General features: G+C 55.3%; 1 protein-coding gene across 3 annotated transcripts in view; it reads left to right on the plus strand.

Moving 5' to 3' along the window:
- The window catches only part of COL27A1 (collagen type XXVII alpha 1 chain), a 129812-nt gene that overhangs the window by 43207 nt on the left and 73067 nt on the right, over positions 1-13538 (plus strand). For all 3 annotated transcript variants that reach the window (XR_006785878.1, XM_045840704.1, XM_045840703.1), the window contains exons 13-14: positions 7998-8051; positions 10234-10278. Coding sequence is in view for 2 of the 3 variants with exons in the window: in XM_045840704.1 (XP_045696660.1) it covers positions 7998-8051; positions 10234-10278 (99 nt within the window). In the remaining variant the exon portion in view is untranslated. The remainder of the gene's footprint in view (positions 1-7997; positions 8052-10233; positions 10279-13538) is intronic.

Genomic DNA, 13538 nt, shown 5'->3' on the forward strand with positions numbered 1-13538 from the left:
GGTTCCCATGGGCTCTGGGCCCCTCTGGGCAGGAGCCTCTGTGTGTGTGTGCACGCCGATTGCTCTGCAGTGCATCTCTGTGTCGGGAGTGGCGGTTCTGCCGTCAGGGTCGTGAGTGTCTGTGCCTCGGACCTGCTCAGACTGCAGGATCTTGGCTAGGACACTCAAAGAATAGTCTCTGTTGTCTCGGCATCCCAGCTTCACCTGTGCATACTCAGGGACAGAGGGCAGTGGGGTACTGGGCAGGCCCCCGGCAGGTGTGACCACAAGGAGCTCAGCAGTAACCCCCTGTCTGCCAGCTTTGGCCATGACTCTCCATGGTGGTGGGACGTTGTTTTTCCCCTTGTCTGGGCATCTATGGGGCAGGAAGAGGAAGCAGAGGCAGAGAGAGATTAAACAATTTGCCGGTGGTTTCACACTGAGTAAACAGCAGAGCTAAGATTCTAACTCCGTTTGTCCCCGAGGCCTCTGACCTCAGTGATGGCTCAGGCTCCCTGGCCGGTGACACTATTGTAGAAGTGGGTTCCCTAGAATTTTGGCTTGAGGGAAAGCCACTCATTCCAATGCTCTCACATCCACAAGGGGAAACTGAGGCTCCGAGAGGCAGAGCAGTGTGCCCAGGGTCCCACTGCCAGGCTGAGGGATACACAGGACTGTCGCTGAGGTATCGTTCTGTCAGGTGCTACCCCCGTGGGGCCTTACAGGTCCCTGCCTCTGCCCTGCGGGTTAACACCTGGACCGGGAGCCTTCAGCAGCTCTGGGTCTGGGGTTCCTTTGGCTTGTGGTTGATGGAGAAGGGGCTGTGGGGAGGCCAGAATGTGAGAATCGGCTGGGAGGGAGCCAGGAGCACTCACGGGCGGCCAGAAGGGGCTTGTCTGTGGTTCTGGGGTTGGCTGCATGTCTCCAGGCACCTACCTTGCTCATTGCAGTGTAGACACCTGGGCCCTCTGGGGACCAAGTGGGGGTACAAGATCCAGGTTCCAGCTGCAAGGAGCTGACAGGAGGCACCTCACCTGCAGGCCCAGGCCCAGGCCCAGGCCCAGGCCCCTCCGTGCCCTGAGGTCTGAGGCCTAACGTGCAGATCTGGGCCAGGAGCAGCTCCTGATGCTCTGACTTCAGGCAAGGACCTGACATCCCCAAGGGCTGGGCTGGCGTTAGGATCGGTTCCTCAAGCCAGGTGACCTTGGGCAAGGAGGCTAATTCATTTGTTGTTCTTTCATTCGTTCATTTGTGTGTTCGTTCAGTGAACACTGAGTGTGCTCTATGGGCCAGAGTCTGTGCTGGGTGCTGAGCAGTGAAGAAGATGAAGTTCCCATTCTTGTGGGCAGACAGACAGACAATGACTGTGTGGGGGAATGAAGAATGAACGATGTACTGTCAGATGGTGCTGAGTATTAAGATAGAGTAGGATGGGGGACAGTCAGGACTTGGGGTATAGGCTGGTTCATAATTTGGTTTATGAACCAACTTACCTCCTCCTCATTTTTCTGAGAAACCTGAGTGAGGGGAGAACGGGAGCCTGTGGTTCTCTGGGGAAGAGCATTCCCAGGTCAAGGCCACCTTCAGAGCCACCCATGGGGGGATTTGCTCCGATTCCACTCAGGCAGCCTTGTGGAGGGCCGGGCATTGCCACTTTACAGATGAGGGGATAGATCGGTGAATGACATGGCCGAAACCTTGTGGCTTCTGAGGGCCAGAGCTGGGTTAGAACGCAGCAGCCCCAGCTTGCACCTCTCACCCCGAGTGCTGCCATCCAGAGCGTGGGCATTGGAGTCTCCTGAGCGCGGAGGGAGCCCAGGCACCTCGTGGCTTCTTCTGCGCCTGCCGCCTCCAGGAGCGTCAACAGGGCCATGTTTCAGCTGCCCTCGCCCATCCCGTCCTCTACAGCCTCCCGGCCCCTCTTTGCTACTTCCAACAGCCCCTTCCTCTGCCTGCTCCCTGAACCTGTTTTCTTCATGGAGCTGAAAGCCTCCTGCTCACGGCTGGGAAGGCGGCGCCGGGTCTGGGGAGCTCAGCGCCATTTTCCCATCTGGGAGTGGGATGAGGCCACTCACTCACTTCTCATTCTACAAAAGTTGACTGAGCACCTACCCTGTGCCAGGTACAAGGCATAGTGCTGTAGCCAAAACGGATTCCCGCCACCGCCACCACCACCACCACTAAAGCAACATGTATTGAGGCCTTACCTGCATGGTATTTGAACTCCGTGTGATTCTCGCACTGATTCTTTGAGGTCCGATTGGTTTTTCATGTGAGGAAATGGAGGCTTCGTCAGCCAAAGCCATTAGCTCAGAGATCTCCAAGGCCTAAGTGTCAACTCATCTCTGCTTCCTTGCTCCATGCCAGTAGCTCCCTAAGATTCCATGCACAAGGAATCTTGCAAGGAGCAGGAGATTCCATGCTCCACAATGCACAATGGGGCTGTGCCCAGCACAGGTGTGGGTGGGAGGAAACTCCTTCCCTTCAAATAGCCCTATGGTCGAACAATACCCCCAATGGCTACGAACACCCCCTTAATTCTAGTCCAGCCGCCATGGCCAGCAAATGGGCAGGGTCTGCATTTGGATATGATAGAATACGCGTGGAATTGGATTTCATATCACCCAGTCTTTTAGGCTTTGCGTCTGCCTCTGCCAGGCCTCCAGTCCAGCATGCCCTTGGCCTACACCCTCCTGAGTGGTGGTCAGGGCCATCCCCTCTTGTCAGGGCTCCCTAGCCCTTGCTCTGGCTGGTGGGGTTGAGGGCCTCTTCTGTGACTAGGCTTACCCAAGCTGCAGGCCAGGCAATTTCTAGGCACTTACTAATGAAAGGAAATGTCAAGGGAAGGAGCTGAGTTTCCTCGTGCCAGATCGCAGCGGGCCTTGTTGCTGGCAGTCCTGGCGATGGTTTTGCTGTAGTCTGTCTCTCTCCAGCAAGCCAGACCTCAGGCCCGTGCACGCGCCCCCTCGGTGTTGGGTTTGGAAGGAGAAAGTGAGCAAGTCCTGCTCATGGGAGCCGAGAAAGAGACGGTGGAGGTCAGAGCACATTAGAGCTGTAGGAGCCTTGGTGATGAGCTGGCCCAACCTCTTTGTCAGACTCATAGCTCAGAGACTCATAGCTCAGAGAGGTCAGTAATTTGCCCAAGGTCACACAGTAAGTTGGTGACAGAGTCAAGACTCGAACCCAGGACTCTTGCTTACTAGTAAGGGTGCTCTCCACGTCCCTTTTCTTCTCTCTGTGCTCACATCTTCAACCTCCAAAGGAAACCTGTGTCTCTCCTCTCCTGCGCACATCACTTGCTGGAAAGAGAAATGCATTGTGGTTTTCTGAGGAGGGGTCCAGATATAAGATGTCAGCTCCAGGGGGGTTGTCCTGGCTGTCCTGGCTTGTTTGGGGCACGTCACAGTGACGCTCACAGCTGGGATCGGAGCCATGCTTCCCAACTAAGGGTCTCTCACTGGGGCTAGAAAGGTGCTATTTCCTGTCAAGCTGCTGGCAGACCAGGCCAGGCTGGCCACCACTCATGGCTTCTCTTGTGGCCTCTGGCCAGGCCTGCCAAGGTGGTGGGTCTTGTGTAGCGAGACCCTGGAGCTTAGAGCTGGCCAGGCCCAGCCCTGGTTCCCACTCCCTTGGTGTGTGTGCCCCAGGGACAGCTGAGATTTGTCCGAGGCCCCATGCCTGTCCAAGGGGGACAGAACCTCTAGCACGGTGCGTTTTGGTTTCAAGCTCAGTGCTCTTCCCAGTTCTCAGACTGTGGGAAGATGGGGGCAATGTGACGGGTCTCATGTTTGTAAGTAGGGAAACTGAGGTCAAAATACATGAAAGTTTTTAGCTGTGGTCATGCCGTGGGCCAGGGATGTGGCCTCCAGTGTTCCCAACTTGCGCTGGAGCTGCCCCAGAGCTACTGGTGACTCTGGAATCCTGGTGAGAGCGCCACCTGCCTATCTCCTCCTTATTCCCTGAGGTGACTCTCGGGGGGCTCCCCTAGTGGATTTCAGAAGGGCGGGGTGAAAACACATTCAGCGTCATGAGAAGAGGGTGCCAGGCACCTCCAGGGCTCTTCCATGTCAGCGTGCCTGGAGAGCACACACCTAGAAAAGAACGCGGGGTGTTTGGGGTGCTGTCGGAAAGGTGCAGGTTAGATGTATGCAGGAACTTCCCGAGTTTGGAGAATTTAAGCATTGTAAGGAGGTCTCCAAGATCCTTCTGTAGGCTCTTCCTAGAGGTCACTATCTTTTCCCCCTGTTGGCACGAGCCCTAACCAGTGTGTGATGATAGCACAGTCGAGTTTGCCAGGGGCTGCGTTACAACCTTCTCACATCTTTTTCAGCCCAGCTCTGCCAGGTGACTCGGGCAGGACCGAGCATTTTTCAGGCCAGGGAGCTGAGCCCTGGAGGCTTCAGCAGGACCGCTGATCCGCAAGGCTGCACGCTCCCCCTGCTCCTACAGCCCAGCTCCAGGAGCAGGCTGGGTGGACACTGCCTGGAAGCCTCAGAGACCTCCTCGGTTCTCAGCATCCCGCCATGGATGTGGTGACGAGGACTGTCCCTGTCTTCATGTCCATTGTCTCTTCGCAGAGCTGGATTCTGTCTTCTCCTGGGCCTTGTTCTGCTCGGAGGATGAGGCGTTCAGTTCCTCAGGAAGGCCTGACCTGGGGCAGCGGAGAAACCATGTGGCCAGGGCTCCGGCAGGGTGCCAAGCTCAGCGCTTGGGCCTCAGGCCAGGCTGCTGCAGCCAGAAGTTCGGGCCTGTGGAGGAGGGTCCTGCGGCTGGCCGAGCTGGGAGTGCAGGCCAGGCACAGGCAGACGCAGCCGGACGGAGGGTAGCAGGCGGGGCGGAAGAGGGGCCACGTGTTCAGCTCAGTGGCTGCCTCTCTGAGATACAGACGGGCCGAGCCTCAGGGGCCCTGCACAGAGTGTCGGAAATGGGATGTGTGGCTCAGTCGTGGGGGGATGCGGCAAGCTGGCTGGGTGCTGGGGCCTTGGGCACGTGCTGGGCCTCATCTCCCACTGAGGCAGTGAAGAGCTAAACTTCAGGGACTGCTGGGGTCTTTTCACCTCAGGCCGTCTACGATTGTTCCAATCCAATATTTGTTCCGGCACTTTTAAAGCTATCTTTTTCCCCAACCGTGATGCTTTTAACTACTAACCATGCCCTAGGTTCCTGGAGGTCACCTGCTGGCCTCCTCTGAAGGGAGGGAGACCAAAGATGGAGACAGGGGCTGGGCATTGCGACTACCAAGGCTGTGCAGGCAGAACCAGTCCTCAGCATCAGTCACACCACTCCCTCCTGGCCATTAGCCCCGGGTTCTCCTGAGCCCTTTGAGAGACCCCAGGTTTGCTGAGGTCCTTTCTACATATTCAGTGTCCAGGCAGAGCTAAGAGAAAGGGCACTGGCCTCAGACTGCCGGGATTCAGATCCCAGCCCTGCTATTCCACAGCTGTGTGACTTTGAACAAGTTATCTAACCTCTCTGGACTTCAGTTTCCTCATCTCTAAAATGGGCCAAGAATAGGACCTGTCTCACCAGGCTGTGGGCGTTTGCTGTCGCTGTCATTGTTACCATCTCACCATCATCACCGTCGGGCTATACTCAGGCTGCATTCTGTGTGTAGAAGTGCCTCCCACTGGGCTTTGCCCATTCTGCCTCGCTTATGCCTCAGAGCTGTGCCCTCACACTGCCACTGCCTCCATGTGCCAGCAAGGGCTCGCCCTCCGTGCGCTGTCTCAGCTCATCCCCTCGGTACCCCTCATTGTACATCAGAGAACTCTGAGGCTTGGAGAGGCCTGGGGCTGGTGGTGGCAGGACTGGCTTCAGATTGCTCTGGTTGCACAGCCTCACCGGGTTAGCTGGCCTGGCAGCTGGGGCTGAGAGGAGTCCTTGAGCCAGCCTGGAATGGCTTCTGAATGCAGACCCATGGGTTTGGGACCTTCCTGGTGCCTGCTGGGTGAGAATGTGTGGGGCACAGCAGCCAGGACCCATGCCTGGGGAATGCTGTCAAGGTCTCCATCTTATTCTAGACTCCTTTCTCCCAGGCCTTTTCTGGGGGTTGGGTCAAGTTCAAGGGTTCTTAGAAATCACACACCCCAGCCTGTGCACAACAGGGGACTGAGTGAGAGTTACACAGCCAGCCTGGAGGCACACCAGGGTGGGTCTCCAGACTGTCTCCAAACGCCAGACTTGGAGAACGGGGCACGGGATTTCCAAGTCCTAGCCCTAGTAGTCCATGTGGAGCTGACTGGCTGCCCACCTGGACGGCAGCCCCCTTGTCCCCTGAAGAATTGTCTTCCTCTCTTGTCAGGCCCTCAACCCCAGCCTCCAAAGGTGGAGGCAGGGACTCAATATCTTCAGGAGGCTCTGCTGACCACAGCCCACCCAGGCCTGTCCCAGGAGGTTAGAGGGATCTACCTCATAGCCTGACAAAGAGAGGCTGGAATGCGCCAAGGATGTGGGGAGAAGAACCTTAGATAGGGTCAGATGTATCCCCACAGAGACCTGACCTGGAGGTGGGCCTGTATGTGCAAGCATGCACACACACACACATGCATGCACGCACCTCTGCCACTCTCTGAAGCCAGCGGGGCACAGATTCGAGCAGGCCAGGATTTGTTTGTGCACAGCTCGTAGGAACGTGGCAGAGTCTGGAGAGATGGGACCTGGGCTCAGCTCTGCCACAAACTTGTTTTTGGCCTTGGCCAAGGGTCATTTCTTCCTGAGCCTCAGCTGATAGCCTTCCCCTCAGGGGTGAATGTTGAAGGCAGGTGAAGTTTCATGTGCAGAGAGACTGGCTTGGTCGATATCTCTACCATGTCCTCATTTCCTCCCTCAGGTGTCTGAATGAAGCCACACCTCTTATAAAGCAATGTTTCCTTGCCCTTCTGATCTAGGAGGGCTTCCTGACAGAGGAGGGATGTGAGGGGAGTAGGATTGCTGGGCAGGGCAAGACAAAGGCCTGGATGCATGCACTTTTCAAGGGCTCTGCTCAGCCAGTATAGACTTTGTAATTGGTTTGGGTTTTGTTTTTAGGTTTAATCTACTCACCGGATTCCCCTGATAGCCTTAGAAACTAGAAATGAACTATCCTCTATAAAAAATAGTTGCTGTTTGAACAGTTCAGGCATCCACTTGGTCAGAAAAGCATGAAATTTCCCTGAAAAAGCAATGATTTGAATTCAAGGAGGCGGAGAACAGGTTTTCCTAAATTCCAGGCTTGAGGATTTTCTTGTCCTTTTGAAGTAGAATGCGGTTGTCCCCCTGCCACCCCAGGTGCGTCCCCACAGCTGATGTTCTTCCAGCTGCCAGTCTCCCCAGAGAGTGTGGCGCGGGGTCAGGGAGGGGGCGAGAGAACAGACCGGCCTTGGTGGGGTGACCTGACCTCTCTCCCAGCTGCCGAAACTCACCTGTAACAACCGCGCTGCTGCTCACCACCGGTGTAACCTTGTATGACCTTGACACTCAGCATTTCAGAGTCTCTCTATCTATAAAATAGGGATCATGATTCCACAGCGTGGCTTTTGACGGGCATGTCACAATCATAGAAGGTCTGAGCTGAAAGATGCCTCAGGCCTCCCCTTCTTTGACCAGTAGGGAAACTGAGGCTCACACGGAAAAGAGATACTCTTATAATTCTCAGCAAATCAGCAGCTGGTCTCCAGGCCTGGACCCAGAGTCCTGAGTCCCCCCCCCCCACTCTATCAGGACCAGGTCTCAGACTGGGGGGTCGGCATCTCCATGCTGGGGAGCTGGGTACCAGTTTCTTTTCCAGGGCTCTGAGGGCGTGAGAAGAGGGCTCCCTGTGCACGGGCCCCAGCGCAGCAGCCAGCCCCTGGGAAGTTCTCTAGGCGGAGTGTTTGGGGAGGGCACAGGGTGATCCGGGACCCCACTGCTCGCCCAGGTCCCAGAACCAAGAAGCAAGACTGCACAGACATGTCCTTGTGTGTGTCCCTGGGGTCTGGGTCAAAGCCACCCAGAGGTATAAACTCTAATCTATAGGTGTTTGTTCTCTCTTGTGCCGTCAGGGGTTTCCCGGAGACTTTGGGGAAAGAGGCCCCCCGGGACTGGATGGAAACCCCGTAAGTATTTGAAGTCTTTGGAACAGGAAAGAGATTCAGGGGAACATGCAGCAGGTGGTAGGGACCCGAGCTTTGGGGTCAGGCGGGCTGGGTCCAATCTCAGCCCTGCCGCCTGCTAGCTGGGTGCTCTTGGGCGAATCGTGTGATTTCTCTGAACCCCTGGCTCCTGTCTCCTCTGGGGGCACTGTGACCCCACCCCCAGGCTGTGCCCCATCCCCAAGGACTTAGGAAGGTTCACGGGTCCCACCCCACTGGGAAGCCAGGGCTACTGCTGTCTTACAAAGCTCCAGGAATGTTTATGAGACGGCAGCAGCCCCGGGGAGCAGACAGTTTCCAGGCCCTGTTTGGAGAGGGGAGCCGAATTCTAAAGAAACCTCCAGCACAGGCATGTTTATAGAGTTTGTAAATAATCAGAGGCCCATTGAGGAGCCAGGTCAGCTCGTCCTGGGGAGCTGAGCCCGCCTTTGCCTTTCCCTTCCTGTCCCCGGCCCAGGCTTGGTGAGAGGAAGCCTGGAGGTGCAGACCATGTCCAGAGCTCCTTGGAACACCTGCCCTGTCCCCCACCTCTCCTTGGGGCTCCTCTCCCGAGCAGCTGTGCTTCCTGAAGAGGTGGCTGCTGGGTCCGTAATTAGCACCTAATGATGCTCTTCTTTCATTTCCACAAAGGCTCCCTGGGGCTGACCCCTGGGCTCTTTGGGGGCTGAAGCCTTGGCCTCAGAGCCAGGTGGGCCTGGGTTTGAATCCTGCTGCACCACTTGCCAGGCGTGGCACTTGGACAGACCAGTTCACCTCTCTGGACCTCAGTTTCCTTCTCTGTAAATCAGGGGGGTCAGGATGCCGGCCTCGGAGGGCTGTTGGCAGAATGAAGTGAGAGAGGGGAAGGGGTTTGGCCTGTGACCATTTGTCACTGGGTGGAGCCGTATGGATGGTAGCGTGCATATTAACAGGGCACAGTCCCTGCCCTTGAGGAGCTCAGGGTGTCTCCCAGTTATCACACGAGGCGGAGCAGCGGATGGGTGGGATCAAGGAGGTCCCAGGTGCTGTGGAGGAGAGAGAGGAGTAGGGAAGACTCTTGGGGAAGGTGACGTTAGAATTGGGTTGAAGAAAGAGCGAGGAGACACTCCAGGGGGAGGAAAGAACACCAGCAAAGACATAGAGTTGAGAAACCAGAGCCTTTCCGTCATTGGACTAACCAATATGTGATGTCGTCCTGGAAGGCCCCTGAGTGGGGCAGGGATGACTTTATACTCGTGGCCTAGAGGAGCAGAAAGGAGACCTAATGTGTGGTCCCAGCTCTGCCACGTAGTTGGTGTGTGGCCTTGGACAAGTCCCTCTCTTCCCTGAGCCTCCGTTCCCTTATTTGAAAGCCAAGGCTGCTTCTCACCCCCTCCTCCTCTTTTTGGTGGCTGGAGCGATGGCCTCCATCCAAGCAGCCCTGGGATGGCACAGAGGATGGCAGACAGATCCCCTGGGTGGTGTTGGCAGTCCTGACTGATAATCACCACCTCTAGAACCCCTTATTTTTATGCACATCTTCGCATTTTGAACTTGACCCAAACCCCTCTGCCATCTTTTCTGGTGCAAGCAATTGAAGGTCCACTTACAGAGATGAGGAAAAAGACACCTGCCCACTGCCGTACCCAGCCACTTCTCCTGACTCCTGGGCGAGAGCTCTCCCAGCATCTCGGAGGCCTTGGGAGGCAGACACCTGTGAGCCCGGAGGGGTTCTTTAAGGGCCCTGGGCACCTCCTGGCTGAGAGGCGGGAGGCTAACCTGGTGGCTCTCAGCCTGGGGCCCTCAGCACTGTGGTATTTTCTTGCACTTGACCTTGGGCAAATCACTTAACTCTCAAACCTCGCTTTTGCCATCTGTGGAGTGAGGACGAAGTGAGACCTGGGTTAATCACCTTGCATGTCCTTGTTCCCATGACCAGGATTCCGCCCGTTCCTTCACACTTACATTTTGGAAATCCAATCTCCCGATTTTACTGATGTGGAAAGTTGACAGCTGAGGGGCCAAGGGTCTTGTCCAAACCTTAGGCCAGGCTCAGGAGAGCCACCGTCAGGAACAAGGAATGGTTAGCTCGGACGACTCCACCAGGCACCCACGTGCAGGATGGTGTGGAGGGGGTGGCTCCTGAGGGAGACAGGGCAACTAACCACCTTGGTCTCTCTATTTGCAGGGAGAACTGGGCCTGCCAGGGCCCCCAGGAGTCCCTGGCCTCATTGTAAGTACACAGATGCCTGGGGGGGAGAGGGCCAGGAGGCAAGGTGTGGGGAACAAGCAACAAATTCTCTGAAAAGTCCCCTCTCTCATCAAACCCCAGGAGGAGCTGGTGTAGCAGGACAGACCAGTCTGGGCAGGGGGGCTGTGGGAAGAAGGCCCCTCTGCATGGTCACTACCTACCTTCGCCGAGTCCCTTTCTTCACTAGTTAATGGGAGGGGGCTTGGAGCATGACACTGCTGATGTACTTTCACACCCGTAGCCTTTCCATCACTCTGCAAGGAGGTGTGGACATGCCCATTTGACAGGTGGGGTGCTTTGGAGGCAGACCACCTGAGTTCAAGCCACAGCTCTGCCACACCCTGGCTGTGTGCCCTGGGCCAAGTTACTTACCCTCTCTGAGCTTTAATTCCTCATCTTTAAAAAGGGGCTGATAGCAGAATCCTCTTGGGGTGGTTGTGAGGATTCAATGAGGCCTCACATGTACAGTTCTTGGCATGAGGTCTGCCACTCAGTAAATGTGCAATTAGTGGGAAGTATTGTTACATCAACTACTGTTATTACCTCCTGATGTGCCCGGCACTGAGAGAGGCCTGTATACAGGGAAGTGGGAAGCAGCCTGACCTCTGATTCCTCCCAGGTTGGGGCAGGTCTTTGGGGCTCCCAAGTTGGGGCTCCAAAACTGGGGCCCCCTCCTGGGCCTTCAGAGGCTTGGCCTTGACCCTTGGGCTTGGCTGCAAAGGCCAATGAGAGGCCTGCGTCTGGGAAATGATTCTAGGAACTTCCCCAGGGTTTGGTGCCCACTCTGTTCTGTCCTCTGGCTCATGCCTCTTGGGGGGGCTTCAGTCTGAGGGGCCATGGCGGTCACAAGCAGACTATTCCCTGGTGCTTCAGCCACGCCAGCTGTTTGTTCAGAGGGAGGCTGGGGAAGGCCCTGGGGGTGGGGTGGGGGGTTGTGGAGCCCCACTGTTCTGGGGAAGCCAGTGCTGTGAAGAGGGTCCAGAGGCCCCCAGGGGCAATGTGCCTCCATCAGGTGAGTGGGGTGGGGGTGGAGAGTCAGATCAACCTGTGTCCAAATCCTGGCCTCCCCTCCTCCTGGCTGTGTGGTCTTGCTTCCTTGAACCTCAGGGATCCCACCTGGAAGATGGGCTCCTTGTGCACACTGTTGTTAGGACCACAGATACACACATCTGGTCTGGGCCCATGGCTGAGAAGGAGCCAGATTCCTTTAGGTTCAAGTCCAAGCTCTACCATTCATTTAATTGCAATGCAGAGTAAATTTCTTCACCTCCCTGTGCCTTAACTTCCTCATCTGTAAAATAGGGATAATATTAGTACCTAGCTTGGAGGATTGTTGCAAGGATTTAAAGAAACTAGTACATATAAAGTGCCTAGTACATAATAAACACTCAAAAATACTAGTTAAAATAATAGATGATGATGATGATGATGATACATATATACATAGGATATTTTGTGCCTGGTAGCAGCCGTCTAGATAGCTATACTGAGAAAGATTTAAAAGTCACATTGGAACTTAATGGGAGAGGATGCGGCAATTGATTAGTGATGCCTGCCTTGGCCCAGGGGTGAGGACATGTCAACACATGAGTCATACATATGTCATCCCTGATGTCCTTTGCTGAGCACCTTGTTTGGCACAAGGCACTGACCCAGATGCTTTGGAAAAATCGGTCTGTGCACGGAGCGTTAGAGAACCTGGCCTCCTGGGGAATTTCCAAGTGTCCTAGTCTAACCTTCTCTAAGCTCAGCAGAGGTCTCTTCTGGAGCCTCTTGGTCACATGGTCACGAAACGCCAATGCGAACGCCCTGGTGTTAGACGGGCCCTGCTGTGGGAGCCCACTCCATTTCCACAGAGCGCTCACTGCACGAATGTTCCTGTGTGTCGAGCCCACGTCACTGTCCTGCCTGTGGGAGAGGCCGCCAGAGACGTAGAGATGGTCATCGTCTGCCCTTCCCCCGGCTGCTTCCTCAGGCTGTGTGACCCCAGGCCCTAAGGCTTTAATGTAGGGATCCTGGCTGTCATCCTTGGCACATATTCCTATTTGTCATTGCCCCGCATCCACTATATTGGCTCCTCAGAGGGTGGAATTGCTTGGCTGAATTCTGGAGATGGAGACGCCGCCATCACAGCCCTGGGTCCTCCGGACTCTTCACAAAACCCGTGCCCACCTGTGCTCCCCTTTGTCTCTATAGTTCGTGTGGCCAGTTAAGATGTAACACACCCAGACAGATTTGAAAGTCAGCTGCAATATTTAGAACACATTTAGACGAAAGCATCGTTCACTGTTTATCTGACATTCAATTTAACTGGGCAGTCTATTTTTATTTGCTCAATCTGGCAACCCTATTTGTGGTATTTCTTAGTGGAATCCCATTTGCCAGATGGGAAAACTGAGGCCCTTGGTCAAGGTCACACAGAAGGCAGGAGAGGACGGAGGTGTTGTCTCCTAACTCCTAATCGAGTGTGCTCCTCTTCCTGCTCCCCTCTGAGGGGTCTTAGCAAGGGTGAGCCCTGGGCACCCCAGCATTGCTCAGATGATGTGCCCCCCTACATCACTTTTTGAAGAGCTGATAAGTTTCCTCCTTATGACTCCCTCTTGGTCTGGGGCTGCCCTTGGCCTGGGGCTGTCTTCTGCTACTCTCAGCCTCTCTTAGCACTTTTAAATCCCATTTACTGTCAAGGTGATGGTCCCTTTCTCCTTGTGCCTTGGGGGTCACAGGGCTGGACTTGAGACCACCAAGTCTCTGCTGCCTCCGCCCACCGACCCCACACCCTGTACCAGGCAGAGTCCTCTCCAACCCAAGACACCCACCACCCCCACCCTGGATTTTTGGGAACAAAGGCTTCAGTGCCTGGAGGAAAAGTTGCCTCCCCAAAGTGTGGGAAAAAAAGACATTTCTAACCAGGAGTTAAAGGGGGAGATGGACTGAGTCACCTTTGGTTTCCCAGAGGATGTGGGTTTTTAGCTGAGCAAATGGGAATTCCATGAATTGGTAATCATTTTAATGGAGATTCATATTTATTCAATGCCTTCTGTCTAGTCAGCTGAAGCAATTTGTATGCAGACCGAAGCTGAAACTTCCCCTGTCACCCGGGTCTTTGCAGCCGGGAGGAAGGGCAGGAGAGAGCAGACGAACTTGTACAGAGCGCCTGCCTGCTCTGTGTGCGCTTGGCATGCATTAGGCTCTGGGAGCCTTGAGATTCTTAAGGTGGGCTGCATCAGCCAGGGCACCCAGGG

This window comes from Phyllostomus hastatus, unplaced genomic scaffold (genome assembly GCF_019186645.2).
Source record: "Phyllostomus hastatus isolate PE091 unplaced genomic scaffold, TTU_PhHast_1.1 phas_contig_34, whole genome shotgun sequence".
NCBI lineage: Eukaryota > Metazoa > Chordata > Mammalia > Chiroptera > Phyllostomidae > Phyllostomus > Phyllostomus hastatus.